The sequence below is a fragment of the Periophthalmus magnuspinnatus genome, unplaced genomic scaffold, assembly GCF_009829125.3.
Source record: "Periophthalmus magnuspinnatus isolate fPerMag1 unplaced genomic scaffold, fPerMag1.2.pri scaffold_70_arrow_ctg1, whole genome shotgun sequence".
NCBI lineage: Eukaryota > Metazoa > Chordata > Actinopteri > Gobiiformes > Gobiidae > Periophthalmus > Periophthalmus magnuspinnatus.
The window spans coordinates 75231-95259 of record NW_022986789.1 but is presented as its reverse complement, the minus strand read 5'-3'; the positions used below and the strand labels follow the sequence as shown (position 1 = coordinate 95259).

Sequence of the window (20029 nt, the reverse complement as noted above, 5' to 3'; positions counted from 1 at the left end):
AAATCCCAAGATCATGTAGAGCGGGTTAAAACCAACATTTTAAACTCAGAATGATGAGCCTGAAAGCAGCAGTTACAGAGAGAGGGCAGCAGTTACAGAGAGAGGGACCATGTTTTTTGGAAAGTGAACTGGAGCCAGAGTCTATGGAGCTGAAGTGTGACACACATGTTGATGGAAGGGCATCTGGCACAACAGGAGGATGGGAAGGCATCTAGCACACAGGATTACAGGAAGATGAAAGGGCATCTAACACACATCATTTTTTTTTTCTAAATAGGAAACTAAAAGGGCTCAACTCAGTTTCGTTGTAACCCCAGGAGGACTAAACCAAGAGTAAACCAGGACTGAAACCAGGACTAAACCAGGACTGAACAAGGACTAAATCAGGACTAAACCAGGACTAAACAGGACTAACTCCCACCAGGGACTGGACTAAACCAGGACTAAACCAGGACTGAACAAAGACTAAATCAGGACTAAACCAAGACTGAAAGAGGAATAAACCAAGGTTAAAACAGGACTGAACCTGGGCTAAACCAATACTAAACCAGGACTGAACAAGGACTAAATCAGAAATAAACCACGACTAAACCAGGACTGAACAAGGACTAAATCAGGACTAAACCAGGACTAAACCTGGACTCAACCAAGACTGAAGCAGGACTAAACAAAGACTGAACAAGGACTAACCAGGAATAAACCAGGACTGAATCAGGACTAAATCATGACTAAACCAGGACTAAACCAGGACAAATCAGGACTAAACCAAGACTAAATCAGGACTAAATCAGTACTAAACCAGGACTGAACAAGGACAAATCAGGAATAAATCAGGACAAAAACCAAGACTAAATCAGGAATAAACCAGGACTAAACTTTGACTAAACCAGGACTAAAACCAGGACTGAACCAGGACGAAACCTGGATGCAGCCAGGAATGTACCAGGACTAAACCGGTACCAAATCAGGACTAAATCGGGACTAAACCGGGACTAAACCGGGACTAAACCAGGACTAAACCAGGACTGAACAAGGACTAAACCAGGACTAGACCAGGACTAAATGGAGACTAAACCGGGACTAAACCATGACTAAACAAGGACTTAACAAGAACTAAATCAGGACTAAACCAGGACTAAAACCAGAACTGACCAAGTACCAAACCAGGACTAAACCAGGAATAAACCAGGACAAAACCAGGACTAAACAAGGACTAAATCAGGACTAAACCAGGACAAAACCAGGACTATAATCAGGAATAAACCACTACTAAACTTAGACTAAACCAGGATGAAACCTGGACTAAAACAGCACTAAAACAAGACTAAACCAGGACTGAACCAGGACAAAACCAGTACAAAACCAGGACAAAAACCAGGACTGAACAAGGACTAAATCAGGGACTAAACCAGGACTAAACCAGGACTGAACAAGAACTAAATCAGGACTAAACCAGGACTAAACCAGAACTGACCAAGTACCAAACCAGGACTAAACCAGGAATAAACCAGGACTAAACCAGGACTAAACAAGGACTAAACAGGACTAAAACAGGACTAAAACCAGGACTGAACCAGAACTAAATCATGACTAAACAAGGACTAAATCAGGACTAAACAAGGGACAAAACCAGGACTAAATCAGGAATAAACCACTACTAACTTAGACTAAACCAGGACTGAACCAGGATGAAACCTGTACAAAACCAGGACTAAACAGGGACTAAACCGGGACTAAATCAGGACTAAATCGGGACTAAACCAGGACTAAACCAGGACTAAACCAGGACCTGAACAAGGACTAAACCAGGACTGACCAGGACTAAACCAGGACTAAACCCAAACTTACCAAGTACCAAACAAGGACTAAACCAGGACTAAACCAGGACTAAACAAGGACTAAACCAGGACTAAACAAGGACAAAACCAGGACTAATCACGGACTTAAAACAGGACAAAACCAGGACTAAATAAGGAATAAACCACTACTAAACTTAGACTAAACCAGGACTGAACAAGGATTAAATCAGGACTATACCAGGACAAAACTAGGACTAAATAAGGAATAAACCACTACTAAACTCTAGGACTTATCCAGGACTGAACCAGGATGAAACCTGGACTAAACCAGGACTAAAACAAGACTAAACCAGGGACTGAAAGAGGACTAAACCAGGACTAAATCAGGACTGAATAAGGACTGAACAAGGACTAAATCAGGACTAAACCAGGGACAAAACCAGGACTGAACAAGGACTAAATCAGGACTAAACCAGGACTGAAAGATGATAAACCAAGGCTAAACCAGGACTAAACCTGGCCTAAATCACTACTAAACCAGGACTGAAAAGGACCAAATCAGGATTATACCACGACTAAACCAGGACTGAACAAGGACGAAATCAGGAATAAACCAGGAATAAACCAGGACTAAACCTGGACTCAACCAGGACTGAAGCAGGACTAAACCATGACCTGAACAAAGGACTAAACCAGGAATAAACCAGGACTGAATCAGGACTAAATCAGGACTAAACCAGGACTAAATCAGGACTAAACCAGGACTGAATCAGGACTAAATCAGGAATAAACCAGGACAAAACCACGACTAAACCAGGACTAAACCAGGACTGAACCAGGACGAAAACCTGGACGCAATGAACCGGGACTAAACCGGGACTAAACCGGGACATAAACTGGGACTAAACCAGGACTAAACCAGGACCTGAACAAGGACTAAACCAGGACTGAACCAGGACTAAACCGGGACTACACCGGGACTAAACCATGACTAAACAAGGACTTAGCAAGAACTAAATCAGGACTAAACCAGGACCTAAACCAGAAACTGACCACGTACCAAACCAGGACTAAAATAGGACTAAACCGTGACTAAACAAGGAGTAAACCAGGACTAAACCAGGACTAAAACAGGACTAACCAGGACTGAACAAAGACTGAATCAGGACTAAACCAGGACTAAACCACGACTAACCAGGACTAAACAGGACAAAATCAGGACTAAACCAGGACAAAACCAGGACTAAATCAGGAATAAACCAGGACTAAACCTGGAGTCAACCAGGACTGAAGCAGGACTAAACCATGACTGAACAAGGACTAAACCAGGAATAAACCAGGACTGAATCAGGACAAAATCAGGCCTAAACCAGGAATAAAACCAGGACTGAATCAGGACAAAATCAGGACTAAACCAGGACTGAACCAGGACGAAACCGGGACGCAACCAGGAATGAACCAGGAATGAACAAGGACTAAACCGGGACTAAACGGGACAAAATCGGGACTAAACCGTGACTAAAACCAGGACTGAACAAGGACTAAACCAGGACTAAACCAGGACTAAACCGAGACTAAACCGGAGACTAAACCATGACTAAAGAAGGACTTAACAAGAACTAAATCAGGACTAAACCAGGACTAAACCAGAACTGACCAAGTACCAAACCAGGACTAAACCAGGAGTAAACCAGGGACTAAACCAGGACTAAACCAGGACTGAAGAAGGAATAAAATCAGTACTAAACCATGACTAAAACCAGGTCCTAAACCAGGACTAAACCAGGACTAAAACAAGGACTAAATCAGGACTAAACCAGGACAAAACAAGGACTAAACCAGGACTAAACCAGGACCAAACCGGGACTGAATCGGACTAGACCGGGACTAAACCGGGACTAAACCAGGACTGAACCAGGACTGAACAAGCACTAAACCAGGACTAAACCAGGACTAAACCAGGAATAAACTAAGACTAAACCAGGACTAAACCAAGGCTAAACCAGGACTAATACAGGACTAATACAGGACCAAAACCAGAACTGTCCTAAAGAAGGACTAAAGAAGGACTAAAGCACAACTAAACCAGGACTGAACAAGGACTAAACCAGGACTAAAACAGGACGAAAAAAGGACTAGACCAGAACTGGACCAGGACTGGACCAGGACTAAACCAGGACTGAACAAGGACTAAACCAGGACTGAAGCAGGACTAAAATAGGACTGAACAAGGACTAAACCAGGACTGAAGCAGGACTGAACAAGGACTAAATCAGGACTAAACCAGGACTAAACCAGGACTAAACCAGGAGTAAATCAGGACTAAACCAGGAAAAAAAAGAGGACTAGACCAGAACTGGAGAAGGACTGGACCAGGACTAAACAAGGACTAAACTATGACTGAACAAGGAATAACCAGAACTAAACCAGGACGAATCCAGGACTAAACCAGGACCAAACCAGAACTTAACAAGTACCAAACCAGGACTAAACCAGGAATAAACCAGGACTAAACAAGGACTAAACCAGGACTAAACCAGGACTAAACTTAGACTAAACCAGGACTAAACCATGACTGAACCAGGATGAAACCTGGACGGAACCAGGATTGAACCAGGACTAAACCAGGACTGAACCAGGACGAAACCTGGACGCAACCAGGATTGAACCAGGACTGAACAAGCTCTAAACAGGGACTAAACCGGGACTAAACCGGGACTAAATCGGGACTAAACCGGGACTAAACCACGACTAAACCAGGACTGAACAAGGACTAAACCAGGACTAAACCAGGACTAAAACAGGAATAAACCAGGAGTAAATCAGGACTAAACCAGGACTAAACCAGGACTAAAACAGGACTGAACCAGGAATAAACCAAGACTAAACCAGGATAAACCAAGGCTAAATCAGGACTGAACAAGGACTAAATCAGGACTAAACCAGAACTGAACAAGTACCAAACCAGGACTAAACCAGGACTAAACCAGGACTAAACCAGGACTAAACCAGGACTAAACCTGGACTGAACAAGGATTAAATCAGGAATAAACCAGGACTAAACAGGACTAAATCAGGAATAAACCAGGACTAAACTTAGACTAAACCAGGACTAAACCAGGACTGAACCAGGACGAAACCTGGACGCAACCAGGATTGAACCAGGACTGAACAAGCACTAAACCAGGACTAAACCGGGACTAAATCGGGACTAAACCGGGACTAAGCCACGACTAAACCAGGACTGAACAAGGACTAAACCAGGACTAAACCAGAACTGAACAAGTACCAAACCAGGACTAAACCAGGACTAAACCAGGACTAAACCAGGACTAAACCAGGACTAAACCAGGACTAAACCTGGACTGAACAAGGATTAAATCAGGAATAAACCAGGACTAAACCAGGACTAAATCAGGAATAAACCAGGACTAAACTTAGACTAAACCAGGACTAAACCAGGACTGAACCAGGACGAAACCTGGACGCAACCAGGATTGAACCAGGACTGAACAAGCACTAAACCAGGACTAAACCGTGACTAAACCGGGACTAAATCGGGACTAAACCGGGACTAAGCCACGACTAAACCAGGACTGAACAAGGACTAAACCAGGACTAAAACAGGACTAAAACAGGACTAGACCAGAATTGGACCAGGATCAAACCAGGACTAAACCAGGACTGAACAAGGACTAAACCAGGAATAAACCAGCACTCAACCACGACTAAACCAGGACTGAACAAGGACTAAACCAGGACTGAACCAGGACTGAACAAGGACTAAATCAGGACTAAACCAGGAGTAAATCAGGACTAAACCAGGACTAAAACAGGACTAGACCAAAACTGTACTAGGACTGGACCAGGACTAAACCAGGACTAAACCAGGACTGAACAAGGACTAAACCAGGACTGAACAAGGACTAATCAGGACTAAACCAGGAGTAAATCAAGACTGAACCAGGACTAAACCAGGACTAAAACAGGACTAGACCAGAACTGGACCAGGACTGGACCAGGACTAAACCATGACTAAACCACAACTGAACAAGGACTAAACCTTGAATAAACCAGGACTCAACCAGGATTGAACCAGGAATAAACCAGGACTGAACCAGGACTAAACCAGGACTGAACCTGGACTCAACCAGGACTGAAGCAGGACTAAACCAGGACTGAACCAGTACTAAACCAGCACTGACCCAGGACTGAACCAGGACTAAAACCCAACATCCTCGTGTATTCCTCTATGTCAGATGCCCTCCCTGTGAGTCAGATGCCCTTCCTATGTGTTAGATGCCCTCCCTGCATGTCAGATGCCCTCCCTCTTCCTCTCTGGTCTGTTCCTCTGGCTCCAGTTTTATTTTTTGATATTTATTTGTTCTTTTATTTTGTGCAGGATTTAATTTTTTTTGTTTCCATGGATCTATTTTGTTAAAAAAGAGCGAGAGTGAGTCTGAGTATAATGTATTCTGTTTTAACCCTATAGAAAAGAGACAGAGCAGAGAAACAATGAGAGAGAGAGAGAGGAGGGAGAGAGGAGAGAGAGAGAGAGAAAGAGGGAAAGAGAGAGTTGAGTACAAAGAAAGAAGAGCAGAGAAAGAGAGTAGAGAAGACATTAACACGAGAAAGAGAGAGGAGGAGTATAAGAGAGGAAAGAGGGACAGAGAGAGAGCTCCATAGAACATTAACAAGAAAGAGAGGGCGCGAGGGAGGAGTATAAGAGAGGAAAGAGGGAGAGGGTGAGAGGGGGGAGGAGGAGAGAGGAAAGAGGAAAAGAGATCCAAAGACCATTAACAAGAAAGAGAGTGGAGAGAGAGGTAAGGATAAAAGAGAAGGGAGATAGAGAGAGTGAAAGATAAGACAGAGTGCTTCCTTAGAACATTAATAAAAGAAAGGAGAAAGAGAGGGGGAAAGAGGGAGGGAACAAGAGAGAACATGGGGGAGGGACTGAAACATAAAAGAGGACAGGACAGAGAGAATGGAAACAGACAGAGTGAAAAGGAGGGAAAGAAGAGAAAAAGAGTGAAAAGAGGGAGAGAAAGCCTAAAACACAAGAGGAAACGACAAGTGGACCCACCACCTCCCGTGGACCCACCACCTGCGGGAGGAGCCATGCGGGGCAGGTGCAGAGAGATCCGGGCGGCAGTCGAAGGCGGGGACCTCGACGACCGGATCTCCGGATATGGAGACTAGCCCTGGGGACGTGGAATGTCACCTCGCTGGGGGGAAGGAGCCTGAGCTTGTGCGGGAGGTTGAGCGTTACCGGCTAGATATAGTCGGCCTCACCTCCACGCACAGCTTGGGCTCTGGAACCTAACTTCTTGAGAGGGGTTGGACTCTCCATTTCTCTGGCGTTGCCCGCGGGGAGCGGCGGCGAGCTGGTGTGGGCTTGCTCATTGCCCCACAGCTCAGCCGCTGCGTGTTGGGGTTCACTCCAGTGAACGAGAGGGTCGCGTCCCTGCGCCTTCGGGTCGGGGACAGGTCTCTCACTGTTGTGTCGGCCTACGGGCCAAAGAGCAGTGTGGAGTACCCGGCCTTCTTGGAGTCCCTGGGAGGGGTACTAGACAGTGCACCAACCGGGGACTCCGTTGTTCTCCTGGGGGACTTCAACGCCCATGTGGGTAACGACAGTGACACTTGGAGGGGCGTGATTGGGAGGAACAGCCTCCCCGATCTGAACCCGAACGGTGTTTTGTTATTGGACTTCTGTGCTAGTCACAGCTTGTCCATAACAAACACCATGTTCGAGCACAAGGGTGTCCATCGGTGCACGTGACACCAGCACATTCTAGGTCGGAGGTCGACTTTGTTGTCGTGTCATCTGACCTCCGACCGCGTGTCTTGGACACTCGGGTGAAGAGAGGGGCTGAGCTATCAACTGATCACCACCTGGTGGTGAGTTGGATCCGCTGGCGGAGGAGGAAGCCGGACAGACCTGGCAGGCCCAAGCGCATTGTGAGGGTCTGCTGGGAACGTCTGGCGGAGCCCTCTGTCAGGGGGGTCTTCAACTCCCACCTTCGGGAGAGCTTCTCCCTAATCCCGGGGGAGGTTGGAGACATGGACTCCGAGTGGGCCATGTTCTCCACCTCTATTGTCGATGCGGCTGCTCGTAGCTGTGGTCGTAAGGTCTGTGGTGCTTGTCGTGGCGGCAATCCCCGAACCCGGTGGTGGACACCGGAAGTAAGGGATGCCGTCAAGCTGAAGAAGGAGTCCTATCGAGCCTTGTTGGCTCGTGGGACTCCTGAGGCAACTGATGAGTACCGGCGGGCCAAGCGTGCCGCGGCTCGGGCAGTCACAGAGGCAAAAACTCGGGGTTGGGAGGAGTTCGGGGAGGCCATGGAGGAGGACTATCGGACGGCCTCAAAGAGATTCTGGCAAACCGTCCGACGCCTCAGGAGGGGGAAGCAGTGCTTCACCAACACTGTTTACAGTGCGGGTGGAGAGCTGCTGACCTCGACTGGGGATGTTGTCGGGCGGTGGAAGGAACACTTTGAGGATCTCCTCAATCCCACTGTCACGTCTTCCGAGGAGGAAGCAGAAACTGGGGACCCAGAGGCGGACTCGTCCATCACCCTGGCTGAAGTCACTGAGGTGGTTGGCAAGCTCCTCGGTGGCAAGGCTCCGGGGGTGGGCGAGATGCGTCCTGAGTACCTCAAGTCTCTGGATGTTGTGGGGCTGTCTTGGCTGACACGTCTCTGCAACATCGCGTGGCGGTCGGGGACAGTACCTGTGGAATGGCAGACCGGGGTGGTGGTCCCTCTGTATAAGAAGGGGGATCGGAGGGTGTGTTCCAATTACAGGGGAATCACACTCCTCAGCCTTCCCGGTAAGGTCTATTCCAGGGTACTGGAGAGGAGAATCCGACCGATAGTCGAACCTCGGATTCAGGAGGAGCAGTGTGGTTTTCGTCCTGGTCGTGGAACACTGGACCAGCTCTATACTCTCCATCGGGTCCTCGAGGGCTCATGGGAGTATGCCCAACCAGTCCACATGTGTTTTGTGGATCTGGAGAAGGCATTCGACCGTGTCCCTCGTGGTGTCCTTTGGGGGGTGCTCTGGGAGTATGGGGTCTGGGGCTCTTTGCTAAGGGCTGTCCGGTCCCTGTATGACCGGAGCAGGAGCTGTGTTCGCATTGCCGGCAGTAAGTCAGACCTGTTCCCGGTGCATGTTGGACTCCGCCAGGGCTGCCCTTTGTCACCGGTTCTGTTCATTATATTTATGGACAGAATTTCTAGGCGCAGCCAGGGGCCGGAGGGGGCCTGGTTTGGGAACCACAGGATTTCATCTCTGCTGTTTGCAGATGATGTTGTCCTGATGGCTTCTTCGAGCCAGGACCTGCAGCAGGCACTGGGGCGGTTTGCAGCCGAGTGTGAAGCGGCTGGGATGAGAATCAGCTCCTCCAAATCCGAGGCCATGGTTCTCGACCGGAAAAAGGTGGTTTGTTCTCTCCGGGTGGGTGGTGAGTCTCTGCCCCAAGTGGAGGAGTTCAAGTATCTCGGGGTCTTGTTCACGAGTGAGGGAAAGATAGAGCGGGAGATTGACAGGCGGATCGGTGCAGCGTCTGCAGTGATGCGGTCGCTGTATCGGTCCATTGTGGTAAAGAAGGAGCTGAGCCGGAAAGCGAACTCTCGATTTACCGGTCAATCTACGTTCCTACCCTCACCTATGGTCATGAGCTCTGGGTAATGACCGAAAGGACAAGATCGCGGATACAAGCGGCTGAAATGGGCTTCCTCCGCAGAGTGGCCGGGCGCACCCTTAGGGATAGGGTGAGGAGCTCGGTCACACAGGAGGAGCTCGGAGTAGAGCCGCTGCTCCTACACGTTGAGAGGAACCAGCTGAGGTGGCTCAGGCATCTGCTCAGGATGCCTCCTGGACGCCTCCCTAGGGAGGTGTTCTGGGCATGTCCCACCGGGAGGAGGCCCCAGGGAAGACCCAGGACACGCTGGAGGGACTATGTCTCTCGGCTGGCCTGGGAACGCCTTGGGGTCCCACGGAGGAGCTGGAGGACGTGTCCGGGGTGAGGGAAGTCTGGGAGTCCATGCTTAGACTGCTGCCCCCGCGACCCGGCCCCGGATAAGCGGAAGAAAATGGATGGATGGATGGATGGAAAGGAAAGAGAAAGTAATGAGAGAGAGAGAAAAGAGGAAAAAAAGAGTGAAAAGAGGGAGAGAGAGTATGAAACCAATCTGAATAAAGGAGGGAGAGAGGAAAAGAGAGAGCAGACTGGATAACGGCAGGAGAGTCTGACATAAACAGAACACTTTTCTATTCCTCTTGTTGTTTGACCAAATCTTTGGTTTAAAAAAGAGTTTTTTCCTTTGTGACAGAAATGATTGAATATTTGACATTTACAGATTTGATTTTTGTCTCTGAAAATGAAAGAAAAACATCTCAGAAAAGTTCAAAAAGGCCTAATCGGAAATGTAGTCCTCATACCCCACTTCCCACGATCTACTCCTGGACTACTGCAAACAGCCCTGCTCTCAACTATCTGATCCACCTACGTTCATTTGCACATTTAAAAACTGTAAATAAACATTGTTAAACTGTTCCCCAAGTTCTGTCTCTTTGGTCCCTCTGCCAGTCGTTACAACACCCAGACTAAACCTGGACTAAACCTGGACTAAATCAGGACTAAACCAGGACTAAGCCAGGACTACACCTGGAATAAATCAGGACTAAACCAGGACTAAATCAGGACTAAACCCAGACTAAACCTGGACTAAACCTGGACTAAACCAGGACTAAGCCAGGACTAAGCCAGGACTGAGCCAGGACTGAGCCAGGACTAAACCAGGACTAAACCCAGACTAAACCAGGACTAATCCAGGACTAAACCAGGACTAAACCAGGTCTGACCTTGCACTGACTGAGGATGACAATTCCTGAGTTCTTGTAGTTTTTCTTCTTGAGTTTATATTTGTGGTTGATACAAGGCCACTGCACCTGGAACACAAAAACATTCATTAAATATGAGTCAGATGCCCTCCCTATGTGTCAGATGCCCTCTCTCTTTATGTGTCATATGCCCTTGCTTCCAATGTGTCAGATGTCCTCCTTAGGTGGCTGTCATGTCAGATGCTCTCCCTGTACATCAGATGCCCTCCCTGTGTGTCAGTTCTCCTCCCTGTGTTTCAGATATCCTCCCTGTGCATCAGGTGCTGTCCCTTCGTGCAGGAGCATAATTGAGCTCATTTATCTGCACAAGTTCATTGTGGGAGTCGGGATTCATCTGACAGCTCATAATGAGTCCTCAGGGGCACACTTTTATGCAGCAGCCCCATAATACAGCTGCAGCCCTGGTTTAGTCCTAGTTTAGTCCTGGTCAAAGTATAGTCCTGGTTTATTCCTGGTTCAATCCAGGTTTAGCCCAGGTTTAGTCCTGTTTAGACCTGGTTTAAACTGGTTCAGTCCTGGTTTAATCCCATTGTAGACCTGGTTTAAACCTGGTTTATACCTGCTTTAGATCTGGTTTAGACCTGGTTTAGGCCTGGTTTAGTCCTGGTTTAGGCCTGGTTTAGGCCTGGTTTAGCCTGGTTTAGTCCTGATTTATTACAGTCCAGACTCAGAGGGTCTCCAAGGACCTCTGAGTCCTAAAGGGACCTAAACCAGGTCTGAACCAGGACTCAATCAGAAGTAAATAGGTCTAAAGGGTCTTACCTGTCGGCCCTCGCTGGCAGTTCTCATCTCGTTGAACGTGGCCTCGAACTCTCCAATGTAATCGTGTTTCCCGTTCGAGTCCCAATCCCAGACCGTGCACTGCAGCAAGACACAAGATCAGGAGTCTAAACTACAACCTCATGGTGAGAGGGAGGAGACAGGATAACCACTCTGCCACTGGTGTTTTCCCCTTCCCATTCCCCTCAGTCATCCAGGTCTTGTTTCAGACATCTGGGTTTTTATCAGATTCAGAACGATTCCAGTTTGTTAAATCCTACGTCACAGTGGGCGTGTATGTCACAGTGGGCATGTATGTCACAGTGGGTGCGTACGTCACAGTGGGCATGTACATCACAGTGGGTGTGTACATCACAGTGGGCGTGTACGTCACAGTGAGCATGTATGTCACAATGTCACAGTAGGCACATACGTCACAGTGGGCGTGTATGTCACAGTGGGCGTGTATGTCACAGTGGGCTGTACGTCACAGTGAGCATGTATGTCACAATGTCACAGTGGGCACATACGTCACAGTGGGCGTGTATGTCACAGTGGGCATGTATGCCACAGTGGGCGTGTACATCACAGTGAGTGAGTATGTCACAATGTCAAAGTGGGCACATACATCACAGTGGGCGTGTACGTCACAGTGAGCGCATATGTCACAATGTCACAGTGGGCACATACATCACAGTGGGCGTGCACGTTACAGTGGGCATGTATGTCACAGTGGACGTGCACCAGTGGAGGTGAATATGGAGGTAGATCGGCAAAATGGAATCTTGAAAGTAAGTGATTAAAGATTACACTAACGTAACATGAATCACTCCAAATACAACTTCAGAGGCTCAATGAGAAGGAACAAATGGATAAAAAGGAAATGGATAAAAGAGCATTTTACAGAATAGGTCTGATTTAAGTCCTGGTTCAGCCCTGGTTTAGTCGTGCTCGGGTTTTGCTTTAGTCCAATTTCAGTGCTGGTTAAACTGTTTGTGGACAGTTCAAACAGGTTCCTTTAATACAGGTAACGAGTGGAGGACAGAGGAGCCTCTTAAAGAAGTTACAGGTCCATGAGAGCCAGAAATCTTGCTTGTTTGTAGGTGACCAAATACTTATTTTACAGAAGAATTTACCAATTAATTAATTAAAAATCCTACAACCCCAATTCCAATTAAGTTGGGACGCTGTGTAAAACTTAAAAAATACAGAATACAATGATCTGCAAATCCTTTTCAACCTATATTGAACTGAATGAACTACAAAGACATGATATTTAATGTCCAAACTGATAAACTTTATTGTTTTTATGCAAATATTCACGCAGTTTCAATTTGATGCCTGCAACACATTCTAATAAAGCTGGGACAGGGGCAACAAAAGAATGGGAAAGTTGAGGAATGCACCTGTTTGGAACATTCCACAGATGAACATGTTAATCGGAAACAGGTGAGTGTCATGATTGGGTATAAAAGGAGTATTCCCGAAGGGCTGTTATTCATGAGCAAGGATGGGGCGAGGTTCACCACTTTATGAACAACTGCGTGAGCAAACAGTCCAACAATCTAAGAACTTTTCTCAATGTACAATTGCAAGGAATTTAGGGATTTTATCATCTATGGTCCATAATATCATCAGAAGATTCAGAAAATCTAGAGAAATCTCTGCACGTAAGCGGCAAGGCCGAAAACCAACACTGAATGCCCATGACCTTGGATCCCTCAGGCGGTACTGTTGTCATGACGCGTGTATTTTTGTTCCTGTTGTGCCTCCCTCTGTGCTCTTCCCCCTCCCTCACCTGTCTGTACCTGGAACTGGGCGGAGCCCTCGGCTCCTCCCACGCGCACCTGTTGTCGATCTGGCTAATCACCACACCTGCCATGGATAAGAGGAGTTGGGAGAAGACACGGTGCCAGATCGTCCACGTGTCAACGTGATTATACCTGCTCCGTTTTTTGCATTCTTGTCTCTTGCTCTTTTTGATGCTAATTGGAGTTTGCTGCCTCCCAGGTTCCGGTTCTCCTGACCTTCCCAGCTCCTGGCTTCGGGCTCTGTTCCTGACTCAGCGCTTCAGCTCTGGCATTGTCAACTCCTTACCTTCACCTCCCTGTCTCGTCCAGGACCCCGGCAGTACCACGCGCCCCGCTCCTGGCGGATCCCTGTTCTCGTCTCGGCTTTCCCCCGGCGCACCCTTGGTTTCGCTCACGCTCACGCCCTGCCCGCGTATCTTGTTGGACTATTGTTTGTATCTTTCACTAACTGTAAATAAAACACTGTAAACCTGTCCCGAGTCTTTGGTCCACCCCAACCCAGCCGCTACGACAACTGTATTAAAAACAGATATGAATGTGTAAAGGATATTACCGCGTGGGCTCAGGAACACTTCAGGAAACCACTGTCAGTTAACACAGTTTGTCGTTACATCTCAAAGTGAAAGTTAAAACTACCATGAAAAACGAAAGCCATATATCACCAACACCCAAGTTCACCTGAGATGGACTGATGCAAAGTGGAAAAGTGTGCTGTGATCTGACAAGTCCACATTTCAAATTGTTTTTGGAAATCATGGATGTTGTGTCCTGCGGGCCAAAGAAGAAAAGGACCATCTGGATTGTTATCAGCGCAAAGGTCAAAATCTGTGATGATATGGCCGTATGTTAGTGCCCATGGCATGGGTAACTTGCACATCTGTGAAGGCACCATTAATACTGAAAGGTACATACAGGTTTTGGAGCAACATATGCTGCCATCCAAGCAACATCTTTTTCAGGGACATCCCTGCTTATTTCAGCAAGATCAATACCAAGCCAGATTCTGCACGTGTTACAACAGCAGGCTCGTAGTAAAAGAGTGCGGGTACTAGACTGGCCTGCCTGCAGTCCAGACCTGTCTCCCATTTAAAATGTGTGACGCATTATGAAGCGCAAAATACGACAACAGAGGACTCAGGACTGCTGAGCAACTGAGGTTGGACAATCAGCAAGAATGGGAAACGATTTTTTTTTTTTTTGCAAAGCTTCAACAATTAGTGCCCTCAGTTCCAAACGCTTATTGATTGTTGTTAAAAAGAAAGGTTATTATTATTATTATTATTATTATTATTATTATAGTAATAATACATTTTATTTATATAGAGATTTTCAAGACACTTAAAGACGTTTCACAATACATAGAAGATTAAAATATCACACAATATACAACATAAAATCAACATTAAAAGCAATTTTAAACAGGTGAAGTTTGAGTTCTTTTTTGAAGGTGGGAGGTCAGAGCAGTCACGGAGGGGTTTAGGTAGTGAGTTCCAGAGGGTGGGGGCAGCAATGGAGAAGGCTCTGTCCCCCCAGGTTCAGAGCTTGGTCCTACAGTGCAGGGACAGGAAGTTGGAACTGGAGGAGCGGAGGAGGCGAGATGGAGTGTGGTGGTGGAGCAGGTCTGTGAGGTAAGGAGGGGCCAGGTTGTGGAGTGCTTTGAATGTGATGAGAGGGATTTTAAAGTGGATGCGCTGAGGGATGGGAAGCCAGTGGAGCTTGTGGAGGACAGGAGTGATGTGTTCATGTGAGCGGGTGAGTTCTGAATGTACTGTAGTCTATTGAGGGTTTTGGATGGTGTACCGTAGAGGATGCTATTGCAGTAATCGATTCTGGATGTGATGAATGCGTGGATGAGAGTTTCAGCGGCAGAGAAGGTGAGTGATGGGCGGAGACAGGCTATGTTTTTGAGGTGAAAGGAATGCAGTTCGGGTTATGTGCATGACGTGGGGTTCAAATGAAAGAGTGGGGTCGAGGAGCACACCGAGGTTAAGAGGCGATGAGGGGGATGGAGAGAGTGTGGTGTTGTCAAAGTGCAGGTAAAGTGTTGTGAGAATTTGGTGATGCTGTGTGGACCGATGATGATGAAGTCTGTTTTGTCATTTAGTTTGACGAAGTTGTGATTCATCCAGTTTTTGATGTCTGTTAGGCAGTGGGTGAGAGTGGAGTGGATGCTGGGGTTGATGGATGTGTGGAGATGTAAAGTTGGATGTCGTCAGCGTAGCAGTGAAAGCGGAGACTGTGACGATGAATGATGTTGCCAAGGGGGAGGATGTAGAGAATGAAGAGGAGAGGACCAAGCACCGGAACCTTGGGGGACTCCATGCTGCAGGGGGGCTATGGAAGAGGAGCAATGGTTGATGTGGATAAAACTGTTGCCGGTTCGTAAGGTAGGACTGGAGCCAGAAGAGAGCAGAGCCGGTGATGTTGAGTGAGTTTTTGAGGTGGGAAAGGAGGATGGAGTGGCTGATGTGTTGAAGGTTGCAGTGAGGTCCAAGAGGATGAGGATGGAGAGGTGGCCGGAGTCGGAGGAGAGGAGGAGGTCATTTGTGACTTTGAGCAGAGCTGTTTCGGTGCTGTGTTTGGGACGGAAGCTGGACTGGAAGGGTTCATAGAGACTGTTGGAGGTGAGGTGGGTTTGGAGTTGGGCGACGACGACACGTTCCACGTATTATTATTATTATTATTATTATTATTGTTGTTGTTGTTGTTGTTGTTGTTGTTGTTGTTGTTGTTGTTGCTGTTGTTGGTGGTGGTGTTGTTATTATTTCTATTAATTTTATTAACCATTTCCACTGGTATTTGGATGAAGAGCAGAGAGAGGAAGCGTCATAGTAGTAGTAGTCATACTAGTAGTAATAATAGTGGTAGTAATAGTACTAATAGTAGTATTAGTAGTATTAGTAGTACCTGTAGTTTGCGGTGATGGTCTCCGCTACACAGACAGTTGAGAGAAACCTTGAAAGTCTTCCAGATCGGGTTCAGATTATTCATCACCGTCTGAAACAGAAGAAAAGCAGGTCTCAACCAGGTCTAAGCCAGGTCTTAACCGGGACTAAACCAGGTCTAAATCAGGACTAAACCAGGCCTAAAAGGGTATTAATCAGGACTAAACCAGGTCTAAAAGAGTATAAATCAGGACTAAACCAGGTTAAAACCAGGTATATTTCAGAATTAAACCACAACTAAACCAGGACCAAACCAGATCTAAACCAGGTCTAAATCAAGACTAAAACAGGTCTAAACCTGTCATGATGTCTGTTTGTGCTGCCCTCCTGTACTCTCTCTCCCCCTCCCTCACCTGTCTGTCTGGAGCTGGGCGGAGTCTCTGACTCCTTCTGCTCACACCTGGAGCGCATTAGCGCAATCACCCTCACCTGTGGTGGCGCATAAGAAGACTCGGCAGACTACACTCGGAGCCAGACCGTCCGCGTGTAAAACGTGAATGTTCCAGCTCTGTTTTTGCATTCCTGTTACCCGCCTGCTTGTTCTCATTTTGGATTTTTGCCACCTTTCCAGACTCCTGCCTTCGCCCGCTCCTGCACCTGCCTCTACACTCCGGTACAGTCATCCCACTCTGCACTGCCTGTCTTGGTCTCTGGCGTTCCGCCTGGTTCTTACTCTGGGTCCCGCTCCTTGGACTACGCTGGCCCATCCCCGCTTCCGTCTTCACTCCAGTCCCGGCTTCCCGTTCCCGACCCGCTCTCTCCGTCCGTCCTGCCTGCCTCCTGCTTCCTGGATCCTCGTGTGTGTTATCTGAACTGTTTAAGACTTTGATTCACTAAGACTTGTAAATAAACACTGTCAACCCGCTCTGAGTCCGCATACTTTGGTCCTAACCCGCACCGTTACAACAGAACGGTCTGGCCAGCTATGGATCAAGCGGACTCGGGCTCGGACCAGGCGCGCCGGCAAGCGCGCGCTCTCCCGGAGGCGGTCTTGGGACAACATGAACAATCAATACGGACTCTGATGGAGCTGAACCAGTCGTTGTCCCAACAAGTGATGCAGCTCACTCACCAGATGGCCGCGCTCCTCGTTACCCCGCCCGCCGCAGCCGGGGGGCCGCCGCGCCCTCCGGAGCCGAGAGGCACGGATCCGGAGCCGTATTCTGGGCAGCCTCACCTTTGTCAGGGGTTCCTGTTCCAATGTGAGTTTGTCTTCCAACAGTGCCCCACTCGGTTTTAACTCTGGGGCCGCCAAGATTCGATACATATGCGGATTACTTCGAGGAAGAGCTCTCCAGTGGGCTGAGGCTCGTCTAATGAACACGCCTGTGGACAATTTGGATTTTAATGAGTTCGTATCCACTTTTACCAGGACAACGCGGCTTCCCGCCTGCTGACTCTCACCCAGGGCTCCAGGACGGTAGCGGATTACACGATCGAGTTCTGGACGCATGCTGCCGAGCTGGACTGGACGGACAGCGCGTTGCGGGCCGTTTTTGTGGCAGGGTCTGAACAAGCAGCTTAAAGACGAACTGGTTTCCCGTGACGAGCCCTCCGACTTACGGTCCCTCATCACCCTCACGAATCGGATAGACAACCGACTAAGGATGCGTCGGAGAGAGAGACACAGATCACCAGCCTCGCCGGCGCCACGTGCTGCCCCGTCACCTCCAGAGGAGCCCATGCAGGTCGACAGGAGGCGCCGCCTGGCTGGAAGCCTGCCTCTACTGCGGCGAACGCGGTCATTTCGTGGCCACCTGTCCGGCTCGGCCAAAAGGGGGCGCCCACCAGTAGCGCTGGGAGTACTGGTGGGTGGGTCTCACATCCCAGATACTAACAATAGACTGCGGCTCAGTGCCAACTTGTGTGTACGTTCTGGAACTTTACCTGTTTTAGCCCTTGTCGATTCTGGGGCAGAGAAGGATTTTATTGATGCCCTAGTCGCGGAGCAGCTCGGCATCTGCCTGGAACCCCTGGAATTCCCCCTCAACGCCCAGGGGCTCAACGGACGTTTTTTGGGCCGTGTGACTCACATTACGGAACCGGTCACTGTGGTCCTGTCCGGCAACCACCGTGAGACCCGGCGGTTTCATGTCCTGTCCTCCTCCGCCTCTCCGCTGGTTTTGGGCTACCCCTGGTTACGAACTCATAACCCCGTCTTTGATTGGGCCAGGGGTAGCGTCTCGGGGTGGAGTCCCGGGTGCCTCCAACTGCCTCCAGTCCGCCCTGCCTCCCGCCGGGGGGCCCGGTCCCGTCGTCGGCCCGTCCCCGGACACCCCCAACCTGTCTTCGGTTCCGGCGGAGTACCACGACCTCGGGGAGGTGTTCAGCAAAAGTAGGGCACTCTCCCTACCTCCCCACCGGCCGTATGACTGTGCCATAGACCTCCTGCCAGGGTGCTCCGTTGCCATCTAGCCGACTATACAACTTGTCGAGGCCTGAACGAGAATCCATGGAGGAATATATCCGTGGGTCCCTGGCCGCTGGAATCATTCGTCCGTCTACTTCCCCGGTGGGGGTGGGGTTTTTCTTCGTGGCCAAGAAGGACAAGGCCCTGCATCGACTATCGGGGGTTGAACAATATAACTGTTAAAAATAAATACCCACTCCCCCTACTGGACTCGGCCTTTACGCCCCTCCACGGTGCCACCATCTTCTCTAAGTTGGACCTACGAAACGCGTATCACCTGGTGCGCATAAGGGAGGGCGACGAGTGGAAGACGGCTTTTAAGACCCCCTTGGGCCATTTTGAATACCTGGTCATGCCCTTTGGCCTTACCAACGCCCCTGCGGTGTTCCAAGCCCTGATAGGGACTTTTTGAATCGTTTTGTTTTTGTTTACCTGGACGATATTTTGATTTTCTCCAAGTCTCCGCAGGAGCATCGGCATCATGTCCGCCAGGTTCTTCAGCGCCTCCTTGAAAATAAACTATTTGTTAAAGCCGAGAAATGCGAGTTTCATGCTGAGGAGGTCAGTTTTTTAGGCTTCATAGTGGGGCGGGGACAAGTAAAAGCCGATCCGGAGAAGATCCAGGCCGTCACGAATTGGCCCGTCCCGACCTGCCGCAAACAACTCCAGAGATTCATCGGCTTCGCAAATTTTTATAGACAGTTCATACGGGATTTTAGTAGGGTTATCTCACCCCTTACTAAACTAACCTCTTCTTCTTTGCAGTTTGCCTGGTCCCCCGAAGCGCAAGCCGCCTTCGAAAGACTCAAGCGGCTGTTTACTTCTGCTCCCATCCTGCACCAGCCCGATCCTATGCGCCAATTTATTGTGGAGGTGGACGCCTCCGATTCGGGAGTGGGGGCCGTGCTGTCCCAGAGGTTCGAGCCTAACAATCGCCTCTGTCCCTGCGCCTTCTTCTCCCGTCGATTGTCCTCGGCCGAGGCAAATTATGAAGTGGGGGACCGGGAACTCTTGGCCATCAAACTCGCCCTGGAGGAGTGGCGCCACTGGCTAGAAGGGGCCGAGCAGCCGTTCGTAGTCTGGACCGACCATAAAAACTTGGAGTACATCCAGTCCGCCAAGCGACTCAACTCCCGTCAGGCTCGTTGGTCTCTGTTCTTCAACCGCTTCAACTTCATCATCACCTACCGTTCTGGCTCCCGGAATATTAAACCAGATGCCCTCTCCCGTCAGTTCACCCTGGAGGACAGCCCGGGCCCTGCAGAGACGATCATATCCCCCCTCTTGCGTGGTCGCCGCGGTTCACTGGGAGATCGAGGACACCGTCCGGGAGGCCCAGATCCGTGATCCTGACCCAGGTAACGGCCCACCTGGTAAATTATTTATCCCTGACTCCTG

The 20029-nt window shown here is 48.9% G+C and overlaps 1 protein-coding gene across 1 annotated transcript in view; it reads right to left on the bottom strand.

Moving 5' to 3' along the window:
• Positions 1–20029, bottom strand: part of LOC117393643 (copine-4-like) — a 35300-nt gene that overhangs the window by 13654 nt on the left and 1617 nt on the right. Inside the window, 3 exon segments of the mRNA XM_055232489.1 lie at positions 10668–10754; positions 11469–11567; positions 16184–16273. Coding sequence (XP_055088464.1) covers positions 10668–10754; positions 11469–11567; positions 16184–16273 — 276 coding nt within the window.